This window comes from Macrobrachium rosenbergii, chromosome 37, assembly GCF_040412425.1.
Source record: "Macrobrachium rosenbergii isolate ZJJX-2024 chromosome 37, ASM4041242v1, whole genome shotgun sequence".
Taxonomy (NCBI): domain Eukaryota; kingdom Metazoa; phylum Arthropoda; class Malacostraca; order Decapoda; family Palaemonidae; genus Macrobrachium; species Macrobrachium rosenbergii.
The window spans coordinates 42,669,672-42,687,911 of record NC_089777.1 but is presented as its reverse complement, the minus strand read 5'-3'; the positions used below and the strand labels follow the sequence as shown (position 1 = coordinate 42,687,911).

The following is an 18,240-nucleotide window of genomic DNA, read 5'->3' as shown; positions in this document are numbered from 1 at the left end:
GAGAGAGAGAGAGAGAGAGAGAGAGAGAGAGAGAGAGAGAGAGAGAGAGAGAAGACTCCAGCGCTAAAGCTAAAATAATTTATGCTTCTTATCAATGCTTATTAGGAGAGACCAGCTTTCTAATGATATATTTTGCGTTCTTATAACGTCTGTTAAAAAGGAATAGCTTATTAGAAGAGAGAGAGAGAGAGAGAGAGAGAGAGAGAGAGAGAGAGAGAGAGAGAGAGAGAGAGACAGAGAGGGGAACTGATGGCCTTTTAATGGCGAATGTAATTTGTATGTGAATATACATAGGCCCTGTCAGCTGTCTAATATTGAGATTCACTATCTATTTACAGTATTTACCATAATCAATTAAATAATCATGTAATCCTGATAAGAATACGGGAAATAGAAAAAGCTCTTGTACTACTGTCATGGATGAGCAAAAAAAAAAAAAGTACTGATTTACATTTTACCAGTATTAATACATATAACTAAAGCCACGTTAAATGGGAATTACAAAAATAGTATTTTTTTATTGCCTCCATCACTACAAATAACACAGCCGCTGTTTCTGTCAGCATTCTGGCCACTAGACTAGACAAAAATTCTAGTACTATGTTTTCCTACTTTGCATTTTTTACTACTAAAGTACTATTGCTGTTGCTATCAGGCATCAGTTGGGAAAGACTGTCTTTTATCATTATTATTATCTTTCCTTTCTTTTTTGCAACTCTTTCCATTGCTTTTATGGCCGACACTCTCCGCTACATGTGGATTGGTATACATTCAAAGGTATGGATTCTGCGTCTGTCCTTCTCATGTAATTACGAAGGATTGGATGTATGCAACATCACATTTGAATACAAAAATTCATATTACTTTTTATCCATTTGGATTATTAGTTTGAGTATATTTAGTTATGGACATACATACATACTATACACATACACAGATTTACATATGTATGTTTGCCCCTCCTTTCTCTCTCTCTCTCTCTCTCTCTCTCTCTCTCTCTCTCATACACACACCACACCCACCACACACACACACACACACACACACACACACACATATATGTATATATATATATATATATATATATATATATATATATATATGTGTGTATATATGTGTCCTCATATATATATATATATATATATATAATAAGTCCTCAAGTGAAAATAAAAGGAAGTGGTACCAAGACTTTCAACTTTTATTCCAAAATCATCTTCAGGGTACTAAACAGTGTTAGGAAAACAACACACAAAAGAAAGCAACATGGGGTCACAGATAACAATAAAACATGTCAACAAGGTATTTAGGTATGTAGACAACATCTTCAGAACAAAAACATAATTAGTGGAAATATGCAATTACTACAAATACCAGTACAAAACGATCTGTTTGTAAAAAATCTAACAGCTTGTATTACTCTTGCATTCTTAGGAATAGAGCTTTTCAACAATTTGTCCATTTTATTAAAACGACCATCGCTCAAATTCATGTTTCTAAAAGAACTGATGAGGCATCCTTCGACCAACAATCTGTCATGCAATGAAGAACTCTTAAAAACAACTCAGCTGAATTCCAGTCTATTGGATGTTCAAAGTCTCTTACGTGACAAAAATGGCGCTTGAGTTGGTTGCAACCCGTACATTATATTTATGCTGTGTGACTCTTAGTTCCTTAACAGATTGTCCAATATAAGGTAAATTACAAGTCGAGCAATTATTTTTGTACACCCCTCCTGTTGGCATTATATACTGGTTTATTACAAAACAACGATTTCTTGATGGGCGAAGTATTACTAAAAACAACATTTATCTTCAGACATTTCAGGCTACGTACAATCGACAAAATAGATAAAAATTCACAACGGTATGGCAAAACTAAAATATTTTCAGTGCCATAATTACTTGACCTTTCATGACTATAAAATGTTTTTTGGCACTTTGGAGGCAACTACCGATAAAATTCAAAGGATAACATAATTCTTCTGCAATGCGTAGATGTTCTGAATTTCCTCTGCTAAAAACTACAAATTCTGTACGCTCTTAAAATCATCCATGAGAAGACTGATCGTTTAACCTTGGGGTGATGGCTGGAAAAATTGTGAATGGCAGCATTCAGGTTTCCGGTATATGTGAAGATACTTACGGAACTCACTCGCCCCTTGACGCTGCCTTTAATCTTTCGACTTTATCCATTGTGCAAGCCGCTTTTCTACAGGTACAAGAAATATTTGATGAGGTCACATCGCCTGAAACGACAGCTGTAATTTTTTAATAAATGTAGGGATGAGCTTGTTATACCGAAGAGATTCCGTAACTTGGAGCATAAAGCTTTTTCGGACATGGATCATCTGATTTTGGACACGTGTATTAGTGCCAAATGTCATGAAGTGAATCTTTCGTTTCTAGATAAAAAAAAAAAGGCTAAGATACTTTTGGGCAATCATGTGACCGATGAACAATGGAATGCTATTAACTATGTGTACTATGCAGTGCGATCTGCAGCAGTGGAACATCAAACTAATTTAGACAGGAAATTGGACCATTTATTTCGAGATAGTGTATGGACAACGAAAAGTCACCCGGATTTATACGATTGTGGGTGGAAGGACGCCTCATCAGTTCTTTTAGAAACATGACTTTGAGCGATGGGCTTTTCAAATTGGACGAATTGTTGAAAAGCTTTATTCTTAAGGATTCAAGAGTAAAACAAGCTGTTAGATTTTTTACAAACAGATCGTTTTGTACTGGTATTTGTAGTAACTGCATATTTCCACTAATTATGGTTTTGTTCTGAAGAATGTTGTCTACATACTTAAATAGCTTGTTGACATGTTTTATTGTTATCTGTGACCCCATGTTGCTTTCTTTTATGTGTTATTTTCTTAACACTGTTTAGTACCCTGAAGATGACTTTGGAGTAAAAGTGGAAAGTCTTGGTACCACCTCCTTTTATTTTCATGTGAGGACTTGTTATATACTTCATCCACGGGACCATTGTGGAAGTATATATATATATATATATATATATATATATATATATATATATATATATATATATATATATATATATATATATATATATATATATAAAATGAAACATCATTGGGAAATGCACCTCTTCGCGTCAGGATTTGAAACCGTACCTTTTGGTTTACACAATGATTGATAGTCGACTTATCTGTTCGACCGAGGTATATACATTTGCCATTTATAATAGTCTTTGGGTGCAAAGTATTCCCAGGTAAAGTGAATTCGTTATGAAGTAACTGTGGCTTCAAATTTTGTGAGTATAAAAGCCATCAGTGTATAAATGACAAAACTTTATATACATACATACGTACAGCATATATATGTATATATATACATGCATACAGCATAAATATACATATATATACAGTATGTATGTATGTATGTATGTATGTATGTATGTATGTATGTATATAAAGTTTTGTCATTTATACTCTGATGGCTTTTATACTCACAAAATATGAAGCCGCAACTACTTCGTAACGAATTCACTTTACCTGGAATACTTTGCGCCCAAAGACTATTATAAATGGCAAATGTATATACCTCGCTCGAACAGATAAGTCGACTATCAATCACTGTGTAAACTAAAAGGTTAGGTTTCAAATCCTGGCCGGAAGAGGTGCATTTCCCAATGGTATTTCCTTTGCTGTAAATTATTATCAAGGCAAGGTGAATTTGATTTGCAGAGGCATTTTGAGCTTTCACACACACACACACAAATATATATATATATATATATATATATATATATATATATATATATATATATATATATATATATATATATATATATAAGTGCAGAACAAAGCTAACGCATTCCCTCGCGTGTTCCAATTCACTGAACCAAACTTCACTTCTGCCATGATTCTGATTCTCTCTACTGAGTCGCCCGAGGACGCCTCCAGGCTATCCGCTGGAAGTCCCCCCCGTCCATTAGGCTCATGATAAATGGCGGATGCAGTCGAGAATTAACGAACCGTTAATGAAGGCCTTTAACAATACAAAGCCCAAACTCGTGGCACGATTTTCCTTCGGAGGTGAAATGAATAATAGGTCCATCTCGCAACCTCGGGTTAAAATGTCCCAGGAGGCTTTGCTCGCAGCCTTACCGGGAATGGTCTAAGGAAGGGTGGGTTACAGGAATCCGGGGTATCGTGAAAAGCTGGAATTTCGAATACTGGATTGATCTGAAAGGCTTGAAATGTTCTTGTATGCTGGAACGATCCCAGATGCTATAAGACCAGGAAGGTGGCATTTATGATGAAATTTGGAGTCCCGTGGATTGCTGGAATATCGAAATTTCTTAAGATACAGAGGGTTGTAACATTCTAGAAGCCCGAATGTTAAAATCTGGAATATTCTGCAAGACCAGAACGTAGAAATCTGGTATGACACGGAAGGCTGTATTTCTAAATCTGGGGAGACGCGGAAATCTGGAATTTCAAAATCTCGCGTTACGTGGAAGGCTAAAGCGTCGATATTTGAAGGGATGGTCCACACGGGGTTGGAATGTTACAGAAATCCGGACCTTCGAAATGTGAATGAAACTGGAATGCTGGAAAGTTCAAAGCTGGAGCGACGTAAAAGTCTGGAATGTCGAAATCCGGAGTGCCGCAGGGTGCTAGAATGGCAAAATATGGAATGATCCAAAGGGCTGGAAGTTTGGGTTTTGCACCAATGTGGATGGAAGGTATACAGAAATCTGAAGAGATATGGTAAGCTGGAATGTCGACGTATTAAGCGATTTGGAATGTCGAAGCGTTGAAAGTTACAGCGTTGTAGACGGCTTGATTATCAGAAGGCTGGTATGTCGAGATCTGGAGCAACGTGGAATTCAGGAATGTTTAAAAGCCTGCAATGCTCCGTAAAAGTTTCAGTGTGCTCATCGGGCAGACATGAGTCGCTCGGAGATTTAGATTGTCTTGAAGGATAGAAATGATCTGGAAGACTTGAATGGTTTTGAAAGCTGGTGCTGGTCCGGAAAAATTAAAAGGGTCTGGAAAGTTTGAACTGCCTTGAAAATTGGTCTGGTTTGACAGACTGACATGAACTGAAAAATATCACTAGAGGACTACAATGGTCTAGAATGCTGAGGAAAGAGAAAGATAAAGAATATTTCCATTGCTTTGTCTTAAAAGAATTTCTGATTTATTCATATGTCTTATTAAAGTAAAACCCTGAAAACGGAAAATAATATACGGCAATATTACCGAGAATAGAAGCAAGAAGGGTAGCAACATGTGTGCAGAAGATTGTGAGGAAACTGTGAAAGCCAGGAATGTCTATAGAAGCAATTTGGGCTATCAGTAATATTGGTTACATTCTGAATATGTATGCGACCTTATTCTTATTTATTTGTATGGCTGCCATTGTCATGATCATCATAATCATTATCATTATACAAGTCCATTCACGGTGGTTTAAGACTCAAGCAGAAGAGAGAGAGAGAGAGAGAGAGAGAGAGAGAGAGAGAGAGAGAGAGAGAGAGAGAAACCATGCATCTGAAAAACAATCAAAACAGGTTGTCAAACAGGAAAGACAATAACCAATCAGTTATGATGACAAACAGACACACAGATGAAGACAGACACAAGAACAAACAGAGAAGGGTGAAGAGAGTGAAAGCCACTAACCCGGGAATAAGTTGTTAAAACATCCCACTCCAAGATCTAAAAAAAAAAAAAAGCAGAAGGAAATGGTAACTCAACTCAAGAGCCTTGCAATGTACGAGGCGCCTTGTAACGTGTCAAGTTGTACTGTTCAAATGCCCCAGTGATCTGTTTTTAGGTAGGAACATGCCAAGGCTAGTTGGGTTCTCTCTCTCTCTCTCTCTCTCTCTCTCTCTCTCTCTCTCTCTCTCTCTCTCTCTCTCTCTCTCTCTCTCTCTCTCTCTCTCTCTGAACGCTTCTGTACCATCTCATTCACGGCGGTTTGGTACAATGCGCGATAACGAGTCCCTAATGCCAACTCATCATGAAAAACATCCCTGAAAAAGGGGCCAACAGAAGCAAAAGACAAACACCAATCATGCTTTGCTTACGGAGACGAAAGAAAAAGAAAAGAATCCATTTGATGCGAGAAAAAGACATGGCACAAAAATCCCTGTCTCTACAGATTTCCTCTTCAAATTGCTTATTTGCAGCATGATGGAGGAATAAAAGAAGCAGACAAAAATATTCATCGGAGTATCCTACACGGTGTAAAACCAGGCAAAATTATCGCCAAGCATGTTCCGCACTTGTTCTTATCAGATAATCAAGCAGCAAGCGGTGAGGTTGAAGGACGAGATTTTGATAAAATAATGCTCGTCCACTTCACTCCCTGTGAAGGGACGATTATTATTATTATTATTATTATTATTATTATTATTATTATTATTATTATTATTATTATTATTATTACTGAGGACGATGATGTTTTTGTTGTTTTTGAATGTTATGAACTATCGTATGGAAGAAGTCTGAAAAATTATTATCATTCTTTAAAATGTACAAAATTTACCAGAAACTATCTTAGAAGGCCATATTATCGTTGTTATTGTTGTTGTTGTCGTTGTTCATAAGGAATAAACTGATAAAATTTTATTATTATTATTATTATTATTATTATTATTATTATTATTATTATTACTGATGACTAACAAACTTTCACACGACAAAAGTCTAAAAGATAATTAACTGGCAAAGCGAACTTTTCAGCATGATGAAATCCCCTCATGTGAATAAAGTAACAATCTGTCCGTTTGATTCCCTTCGTGTTTGTGTGGAACTTCTGCTCGTATGCATGCGCATATCGTTCTAAATCAACAAGGAAAAGTTCTCTCTCTCTCTCTCTCTCTCTCTCTCTCTCTCTCTCTCTCTCTCTCTCTCCTTCTTCGACTTCATTAAATTAAATAAATGAAAAAATATAACCACGTAAGCGGATGCGAATAGCTTAGGCATTCCTCACATACCAAGCTGGATAATTACGACCTGGCCATCAAGATTAAAATATTGAAACCGGGTACATTATGTGAACTACAGCCAGCAATCATCTGCAGGAACGTTCCTGTGATCTCCGAAGGCGGTGTTCATTTTAGCTTCTCTCCTGGAAGAATAGTACTTAAATCACATTATCTACTGTGCTTTGTAATGAACGGAACCGATAAGCATTACAGAAATGGTGGTTTGTAACAAACGACTTAATTTACGCTGGATTATAATAATATATCTTAATATTCATGGGTATTTTATCGGTGATATGCGTGAAGATTGTTGCCATAAGACGTCTTAGCCAAATATATTTTTTCTCTTTTAATTTTTAATATGGTTTTGAGTATAAGCATGTCTATCCTTTTAAGAGGTCGGGTATTATGGCAGAAACCAATGGAATTGCCAACCCACTGCTCTATCTAGCCCAGGCCTGAAGAAAGTAAGAAAAATTACATACCTTAGAAACAAGTAAAGAAAAAGATTGAGAAATCAAATTCAGTAAGAAGGGAAGATACCAAGATAGCTCCTTTTTCAAGGACGTCGATGAAGATAAATGAAGCCACATTACGCAGGAAAAAGAAAGACAAATCGCATATTCTTAATCATTCTTTAGCTATTCTTCGTAAATGTGGGCGTGGTACTGAGTGGCAGAAGACACGCCTACTAATAAGCTGGGCTGAGTCTAGTGACGAAGGAGTCGGTTGGACAGTGATGTCCACTGGAAGAATGTGGATAGTGACGGGCCACAAACATCTCAGTTGATGAGTGAACGTATAAAAGGCTATGATGTTATATGTGATAATATTTGTGCCCCAGTATGGGATGGTAAATATTTTTGATGGGTCTATCCCACTCTCTCCTTCGCAGCACTCTCTTTCTCCATTATCCTCATAATCCTGACGCATTCGCCCCCCTACCTTTCTTCCTCGTGCCTTGCAAAAGGTGCCGCTTTGCAAGGCGCTCCGTGGGCAATGTTTGAAACATCACTTCTGCCGTCCGTTCCTAGCGCCACTTTTCTAGCCCAGGCCAGAAGAAAACTAGCAAAAGGAAAAGGCAGATGGGGTGCAGCTTAGCTACGAAGGCAGACCTAGGTATTCAGGTTCTTCATTTAGACAGAACTCGTAAGAAGATCTGAGGTCATGTCGTAAATTTTGCCTTTGACAATGGGCGATATACAATAGAGAGTTATTGATCCCATTTGTATTAAGACTTACCATTACTCTCAGGGTTGTATATGAGCTATTCTTATAAGTATCAATTAGTGGAATGGCTTTAATGAGAAGCTTATCTCATCGCAAAGAATAAGCATAAAAAAACATGATTATCACAGATATTTTAAACAATCCAATATATCAAGCAGTGTCAGAAAAAGAATAGATATGAAGGGACACATTAGCTCAAAATTGAGTGCTTTGAACCGCCACTAGATGAGGACTATGCAGGGTTTTGTTAAATTTTCATTCAACTCAATAAAAAAAATAAAATAAAGTTTCCTATATCAAAAAACTAAAAAACTTTAGATGCAAGAATGAACTTGAATGAATCTTCATTTACTTGCCACTAAGTACGAGTTATTAATAATTCTCTCTCTCTCTCTCTCTCTCTCTCTCTCTCTCTCTCTCTCTCTCTCTCTCTCTCTCTCTCTCTCTCTCTCGACTGGCCTACCAGCCCTTAGAGAGAAATTTTGAAAGAGAGAAGCATCTTGACATTAGTGTTAATATGTGACACCATAAATAAAATCCGTGTACTCTGGGTTACATGTTATGGCGAGCCTTATCGGCAGAAGGTGCGTCAGTTCAATTAACCTGCTCCCAGATAAATTAGGAGTATAAATATGTTTCGGCTAACTCGCTTTCACCCTGTGACGTATCTGGGAGAGAAGGGCGGGGCCCTGGTATCCTCCTTGTTATACTTGTAACAAGTACAAGAACTCTTGATGTCGCTACAAGTAGCGCTGGCCTCTCACCTTCTTTGTCCTTTGTTTTTTGGGTTGCCGTCGTCGTCGTCGTTGTTGTTGTTGTTGTTGTTTTGTTTGTCGCTGTATTATCTCCGCCTCGCTCGTAACTTCGTTCATTTTAATGGAAAACTGAACGCCTATGAGTTCCGTATACTAACTGAATTGCAAAACACAAACCTGGGCAGTTGAACATGGTCACGAACAGGAAAACAAAAATATGTAACCATAAAGATAAACAGGTAAACAATTATATGAAGGCAAACATATTTCACAGGTAAATGTAAATAAACCTGTGAAGATAAACAGACTAACTTAAACAGGCCTACAGGATCAGGTTAAAAAAAATTATTCATTAATTTAAAAAGGCAAGCATATACAAGTACGTAATATTTATTCGTCCTGGCTGCAACGCACTATAGCCATACAATTACCAGGTACATACCATAAATTTACTGCTTAGTTACGAGGGCACAACAGGTTTTAATGGAACATACCAACAACTCTCTGTCCCTCTTAATTACCTCAGACGAGGTCTGTTTGTTAGGAAGAATATCCAAAAAGTGATGTCTCTATTTTCTGACTGTCAAATGATTATATTTTGGAAGAGATCCAAATGTGGAAAGGGATCTTTTTGGCGAGGGAGGAGGGATGGCAGTTGGCATGGGGGTGTTGGACTGATCACCCTTTGCGGAGATTTGTGACCTTCTGAGACTACACAGATCACTGCCTTCAGAATTCCAGTCCTGCTCCTACTTTCCATTATTTCACTTATTCAACTCAGATTAGGGCCAGATGAGGACACCGGACGGCCACTTCAATAGAATTCTGTACACACATGCGAAGGCCGTCTGGATAAACATTGTTGCTTATTGCCTAGACAAGTTGTGAGATGAGCTGATAATCTTATACCTTAGGAGTCTGTTGATGGCAGCTGTGGGTCACAAATTAGAGATAATTATCAAGTCTTACCAATGGATAATAACGTATTTTCATTGTGTTCTATTTTCCATAAGCTCTCTTTAAACAGGAAACACCAACTAGCATCTTTAGTTTTTGCATTTCACGAACTAGTGTGTGTTGCTCAAATTGCAGTTCATCAACTGTTTGTTGTTGCCGTTTTCCCCTGAAGAACTGCTTCTTACTGCCTTTGCCGTATGCTAGCCTCTTGTTTGTACGCATTAAGAAATAGCGTACACTCTTGCATGTCCACTATTTCGCATTGCAGTGCGATAACCTTGTGTTCCTTCTTTCTCAAGAGGCAATTTATGTTACTAGTTTTCCAAAGAATAAACCTCATACTTTTGCACCTCAAAGACTAGTGTGTGTGATACTTGCTTTGTGGTGTTTCAAAGTTTTGTGCTTGCATCTCAAAAAGCAGAGGGCCTTTTGCTGTGAGTGCTACGCTCTTTCCAGTGTGTCCGTCTTGTATACTTGCGCCTCAAGTACTGCAGTGTGCTCTGCAGTACTTGCTTTGCGGTATATCATCCTTCTTCTTTGCGCCTCGAGTAGTAGTAGTGCGAGCCTCAGTGCGTTTGCAGGGCTGTTGAGGTGCCCCGTGAAGCAAGTCTTTTATCCCGCTCATCATAAAACTTTGGAACGGTCTTTTTAACCCCGCAAGGTATTAACGACGATAATCACTTGTTTAAGAGTGGCTGCCGTGCTACTTTAAAATGTGTACACAGTTTGAATAATAATCGATAATAATGGTAAAAGTAACATCAGAAACACCTTTATCAAAATATAAATAATAATACGAAAAACAAAAACTACAGCTATGAAAGTGCTACAAACAAAAAGTTCCGAGAGCTGCATGAGAGAACAGTCACCCTTTTATTCAAGCCCACGTCTCCTGATCGCTGGCTGTCTGTAAGTCAGCTGTCAGCGCTGTCGGGAGTACTTGTCTCTGAACACGTCTGTCGATGTCAGCAGTCGGGCATCACTTTGTTCATCTGATAGAGGCATGTTTTCCATTTAAATCCAATTATTTATGGGTCGAGCGTTTCACATTATACTTTACCATTAATGTTTTGTATGTATATATTTTATATATATACATGTATACATACATACATATATATATATATATATATATATATATATATACATATATATATATATATATATATATATATATATATATATATATATATATATACCTTTCAATCTGCAGCAAATATTTGGGGATATGGTTGAATTAACAAAATGCCCATCTACCAGTGTCGATGAGTTAGCATAACATAATTCACCGCTGTTATATCGAAGTTTGCACCACTTGAATAAAGGAGTTATATACAAACAAAACTAGGTACAAACACACATATAATATATGTATACATACATACATATATATATATATATATATATATATATATATATATATATATATATATATATATATATACACACACATACACACACCATACAGTACGTGTGGGTATGTGCATGATGATCACTTAACTTTCCGTTTTCCATTCTTTTTTAGACATGATTATCGCTACAACCCTTTCAATTCAGATGAGAAATTAGAGCAATTTCTTATTTGGAGTCCAAGGCTTGTGCTAATAATAATACACAAATATTTTGTGTTTGTGTCTGCGTGTGTGTGTACATACATACATACATACACACTCACACACACACACATATATATATATATATATATATATATATATATATATATATATATATATATATATATATATATATATATATATATGTGTGTGTGTGTGTGTGTGTGTATACTGTATATATATGTATGTATGATTTTGTGCATGTTTATGTGCAAAAGTGATTTTCTTTCGATTAATAGATAAAGACAGTTTTAGGTCTGTCCTTAAAAAAAATCTATTGTGCTTCTCTTGGCATGACCAGTGAAGAAGTTATACTTTAGGTCGTCGACTCTAATGGCTGGCAATGACTGCACATAAGGGGATGGGTCTAGCAACCTCATCCCCAAAAATTTGCTGCGAGCCGGTAGTCTAATTGCCTCTGGAACCACTCCCTGAAGAGGAAATGGCGAATAATAATAGTAATGATAATAATACCCTAGGATATCATCGCCCTGGCAATGGGCATCATATTCGCGGGCATTCCTTTAAGGGCATGTTGACATCAAGGTTCATAAAGATGTCTCGTTGTCCGCTTCGCGGTTTTAAAAGCTTAGATAGAAGTCCTGGCAGGCATTCGGAGGTCCCATATTAGCGTTGATAGCTCAGATGTTTCGCAGATACTGTGAGAGAGAGAGAGAGAGAGAAGAGAGAGAAAGAGAGAATAATACCACATACGAATCCTTGGTCACTACTTACAGTCTCTCTTTCTCTCTCTTTCTCTCTCTTTCTATCTCTTTCTCTCTGGCCACATTAGGATTTGCGCATTACTCAGATAAGTTATAGAAATTATACATTTTTTCTTGACAGACATTAAGCACGTTTTTACATTACTTTTGACTTTTAGTTATTTTAAGTTACTTACACAGACCTTAAGTGACAGTATGTAAGCAAATGGGACGTGCCACAAGGACTGTTCATTAACTGGTAATGTTAAGAAGAGTCTGGGGACATGTTCAAACCAAAGGATTCCGCGAGTTTAAAGCTTATATAAGGAAACAAATCTACCAGGTTCTTTATTCCTCAGACTATGGCTTCCTTCTGGGTTAGGACTCACTCTTTTTCTTCAGGTCTTCATCTTTTATGGGTGCTGGGGCCAGGGAAGGATACTGAATTGCCCGTCCATTGGGCCTTTCCTAACGAAAAAATTTCTTTATGGGGTAGCGTCTTGAAACGCTTAGTTAGATAACCATAGACCCTGCAGTATTCATTCAATATTTTAACTCTAACTTTACAAAATATGATGCATGCTAATATAAAAATATTCATTCGCAACTTAAAGGAAAACAAACACCAAATCCATTCCATGCTGTATAGAGAATTTAAAACTGTAAAATGTAAACGTAGAAAAAAAAAGAAATATTTGTTTACATTCGTTACAAGCCTTTCGTGCTTATACAAAACTCTGTAATACAAGTCAATATGAGTATGTATATATGTCTTTAAGAAAAATTTGACTTTTATACTCTTCATGCACGTGGTGGGTAGAAATATTCCAGATTATTAGTATTAATATCTTTAACGCATCAAAATTCATACGAAACTAATATAAAAACTATTAAATTGCAAAGCATGTTTCAACAACACAGAAAGCCCAGTTGTGAAAAAATATATAATAATTCAACAAACCGGTACAAATAAAAACGTAAACTAATTTAAGTCAGAAAGACTACAGCAAAGGTGCTTCATCGAAAATGTTATCTTTTACAACCGGTCATATTCTAAGCTGATAAAAAAACACAATCAAATTTCTATATAAACATGTTATTAACATTAAAACTGATGTTGACTACAAAAAGTGTAAATTAGCCGATTACCATATCTATGACATCGTAAGACTATGACGTCACTGTTTTGGGCACGCGCCTGCGGTTTGGTGGTCTTGGGATTGGGCCACTGACACTCACTGCGGTGAAGCCGCCAGTCTACGCTTAGCTATTTTGGAGTGTGGAGGGGCGACTCTTGCCAGCTGAGGCTTCTTGGATTACTATCCGATACGCATTGAACTTTTCAAGGTGAGATCATCTCTCTCTCTCTCTCTCTCTCTCTCTCTGTTAATCAGCTCAGTAGTCTGGTTAAACTAAGATATGCTTAACTTTTACTTTTCTCTCTCTCTCTCTCTCTCTCTCTCTCTCTCTCTCTCTCTCTCTCTCTCAATATAATATATATATATATATATATATATATATATATATATATATATATATATATATATATATATATATATATATATATATATATATATATATATATATATATATATATATATATATATATATATATATATATATATATATATATATATATATATATATATATATATGTATGTATGTAAAAAGGAAGACATGTCTGAATATTAGCGCTAATATATAATTTATAGCAAAGAAAGATTATTAGGTATTACAAAACTGACTGATCGAATTTCTCCATACAGACTTCAAGCTGAAGCAAAAATGTGACCCGCTCACAGTGACCAGATGCTGCTAAGCCCCAGAAAGCACACGAAATAAAGAAAACCCAGTGATAATGGCGCCATTAAGAAACTGACTGGAAAGCGTTTGCATGACCCAGAGATGGCCTTCTCTAATTACTCACCTGGAAATATCCACGATGCCTTTTAGCGCCAAGGGTGGAAAGTGAGAAAGGACCTCAAACAACTGACATGCCCAAGGCCGACTGAGGCTGTAATCACGGGTGAAGGCAGGTGTAATGAAACGGTTCATATTTTGTGCACGTGACGATTCCAAGCGAAAGAGCTGGCAGTTGTTGACAAATAGCTCACCTGCGGGCATCTTTAAGGTTTATTAGCTATAGGATTGTGTTTTTTTACGACTGCCATGTGTTCCTTTGGGCAATGTACAGATTAGCGTTTGCCCTAACTTCAAAACTAAAACGCGTAAGGTGGAAATAATGAATTTTTACCGGTAAATCATTGTTATTTTTCTTATGGGTAAATAATACAAATATATTTATCCTGTATATTCAGTTTGGAAATATAAACTCAATCTTTTTTTCTGTTTGATAACAAGAAGAGAAAATAAAAAATTTGAACATATTAAGATAAAAATATCAATAAAGGTAACACCTACTGTGCCAACAGAAAAGCGGGCCACATCTGACAACGAGCTTCGTGAAGTTTGCAGAGAAATTAAACGCTTAAGTGAACACCATGAAGTAAAATAGATTCTATCCAAAGTAGTTTCGCTATTGCTAATTATGAAAAAATATATTTCGAAATTGTTTACATACGGCCCAGCGTGTAAATATTTTGGCAAAAAAAGTGTGACAAAACAAAGAAAATGGTTCTTTTTTAATAATATTTATATTTGGATATAGAGTTTTGTGAAGTGATTACTAATAATGTTTCATTCAGTTGACACTTAGTTTGCCATACCACAGCTGACAAATCATTGCAGATTGTAGCCCTCCGGACTGTGATAATCGTCACGCATATGTGGTGAACTATTGACCGCTAGTCAGAAAATACGAGATATGAATTTAAAAAAAATATTTACAAATTATCTCACTCTTGCACTCTTTTTCTTGATGGGTTTTATTTAGTAATTTTTGTAGAATGCTTCCTATTATCTGCCGGTTTTTCCTTCTCATCGAACGATTCATTTTGTTTGACGGAAGATTCACTCGATATTTTTTGTAAATACCCACTACCGTAACACTTGCTATGCTCGTAGCAATATTCCCTTTGAATATTTTATATGATTTTCAATACTGGAAACTGCTAAGTGAGATATTACATGTACTCTTGAAACACAGTTTCGATTGTCAGTGAGAGAAACAGTTGGCTGTAGAAACAAAGAGGCTTTCATTACGAACTACAGTTTTGCTTAGTGCTTGATGATATCGGGTCAAAACTACAGATCACAAATCTGTAGACTGAGTCAGATTTCAGTTATATCTATGATGTAATGACTCTTAACGAAACAGGCGTAGTGACAGTCCGTATGCGGTGAAAGTAGGCTTCTAAAGAGGTCTGGTGCATCCGGAGAAATGATTGTGAGAACAGCAAGTTACTCGGTAAACAGACGCTCAGAAAACATGGATCATCAATTCTCAGAGGGTAACAACAACAACAACAACAGCAGCAACAACACCCCAGGGCAGAAAAGAGCGCATCCCAGAATACCCGAGAAGTATGGGCTGCGTCCCCGCTCGGTCATCAACAGATTCCACCTCGAAAGGGAACGGGGAAAGTCGCCGAAAAAGGATCCCTCGAAGGCAGCGAAGTCGAGACCTCCTCCTCTGTCGAAATACCGCAGGAAAACGGCCAATGCCCGCGAGAGGCACCGGATGAGAGAGATCAACGACGCTTTCGAGTCCCTCCGGAAGACTCTTCCAGATTTCTGTAGTCGTAGGGCAGCTACGACCATGACGAAAATCACGACGCTGAGACTGGCCGTCAACTATATCCGGACGCTGTCTCACATCCTACAAGATGGACATCCAGGTGACGTCTCCTTCATTGACAGCCTCCATATGGACATTTCTTTCGGCGAAACTCAGTTCTCCAGACCCACAGTGTCGGAAAGAAATGAATTTCAGTGTGACACCACTACAGGAATCGAAGAATCATTGGGGTCTCCAGGTCTCTCATGCCCAGCTTCGACCATTTCTTCGAGGTCGTCTTCTCCCATTCGAGGCTCTCTTAGCAATGCAGAACTGCATGACCTGGGCACTGAGGATGCCTACATATTCGAGGACAACCTCGATGCTTTTGATGATATACCTGCCTTACAAGAAGTCGATCCTTTTGCCTTACTTCTCTCTTCCGAAGGAGATGCGTTACCCTTAGAAACTTAACCAACTTTAAATCGTCCCCTTAAGGCTTTTTTGCATGACTTAATTACTCTGAATATACTTATGTTTTCTTGTAAAAAAGTAGCATTGATCTGCTGTTTTCTTTAGATACAATATGTTGATAACAGGGAAACTACGAGAAATAACCATTAGTGAAGAGTAAATAAAAATGGGAAGCAATTATTAGAGTGGAGGTCAGCTATGAAGGAAGTGATTGCCTTGCATTCTAATGCATAGAGAGATATGAGAATAAAGGAGAGCGGAGGCAGGAAGGGAGTTCTAATAGTTGGCAGTAGAGGGAAACCAAACTTTTTTAAATGAAGAAATCCACTGTTATCTTACATGTTATGTAAGATTTCCCAGTGCCAAAATTTGTCCCAGGGGTTACTCACTCCTTGTGTCAGGTTTCACACATTCCTTGATTCAGGTACCACGCCCATTGTAAGGGGTGCCAAATTCTTTATAGTGGGTGTTGCTAGTAATAGGAACAGTACTAGTGCCTCTTATTCATAGTACCGTGTGTCACATTCCTTATGTCAAGTGTTACATTCCATGAGCTGGGTGTCATATTCCTGAAGTCAAGTGCCACATTCATTATATCAGTTGTTGTAAATCTTTAAGTCAAATTTTTCAGCCCTTCATCATTTTTATATCTATGTTAAAAGTTGTTAATTGTTTGAAAAAGGAGAAGACCCGATTGCCCATAAGGTTGTGTAAGTTAATAAAAGTTGGACTTAGTTTCCGTTTTTTCATTTTGTAGTATGTCATTTCAGACGTTGCTCTACGTTTATTAGTTAAATGTTTCTAAGGGTTATATGTAAGGCTTGTATGTACATTATACACGGACATACACATACACAGACAGACACATACCCACATTTACTGTATGTATATATAAACGTCAATATCTCTCTCTCTCTCTCTCTCTCTCTCTCTCTCTCTCTCTCTCTCTCTCTCTCTCTCTCTCTCTCTCTCTCTCTCTATATATATATATATATATATATATATATATATATATATATATATATATATATATATATATATATATATATATATATATATATATATATATATATATATATATATATATATATATATATATATATATATATATATATATATATATATATATATATATATATATATATATATATATATATATATATATATATATATATATATATATATATATATATATATATATATATATATATATATATATACTATCAAATATTAAACACCAAATACCCCTAAATATCGAACTCACTTTATTTTATGAATAACTTACACTCAAATCAATTATATATGATAAGTGCATCTGTGTGTAGACTACTGGGTATGATACATAGGTAGATAGTTGATATACCTACCAATCTATCAAGAGATATTAATTGGTTTCGACTCTGCTGTACATAACCTTCTCAAATTCAGGTTCAGTACTTAGAATGGAAATAAACCCATCATCATGACTGCAGATTGCTAAGTTTGTATCAGTTTTATCACTAATTCACACACATACACACACACACAAATAAGTACATATATATATATATATGTATGTGTGTGGGTGCGTGCGCGCGCACATGTATGTATGTATGTGTCTCATAATCACAAGGAAAAAATAAAATAGTAGGTGAAGGTCCTAACTGATTTCGGCTTTTTTTTTTTCTTTCTAAGCCATTAACGAAGTACTGGTACACAGTGGTAAGTATTCACAATATGTATGCTTGGGGAACAGTACCTTTGTAAACCAAAAATCCGCACCTAACAGGTGCTAGTGGTTGGAGCCATGCACCATTTGTGCCTTGGGCCAAGTAGCCTATTCTGTTTACAAATCTGATTATCCGTTTTCCATACATATC

General features: G+C 36.6%; 1 protein-coding gene across 1 annotated transcript; it reads left to right on the top strand.

Annotated features, from left to right (window-relative positions):
* The first annotated feature begins 13,459 nt into the window (after window positions 1-13,459).
* On the top strand, window positions 13,460-17,116 carry LOC136825528 (helix-loop-helix protein delilah-like). Its single transcript, XM_067082102.1, has 2 exons — window positions 13,460-13,578; window positions 13,998-17,116. Exon 2 carries the CDS (start codon window positions 15,572-15,574, stop codon window positions 16,379-16,381), a length of 810 nt encoding a protein of 269 aa, XP_066938203.1. The 5' UTR covers window positions 13,460-13,578; window positions 13,998-15,571; the 3' UTR covers window positions 16,382-17,116.
* The last annotated feature ends 1,124 nt before the right edge of the window (window positions 17,117-18,240 follow it).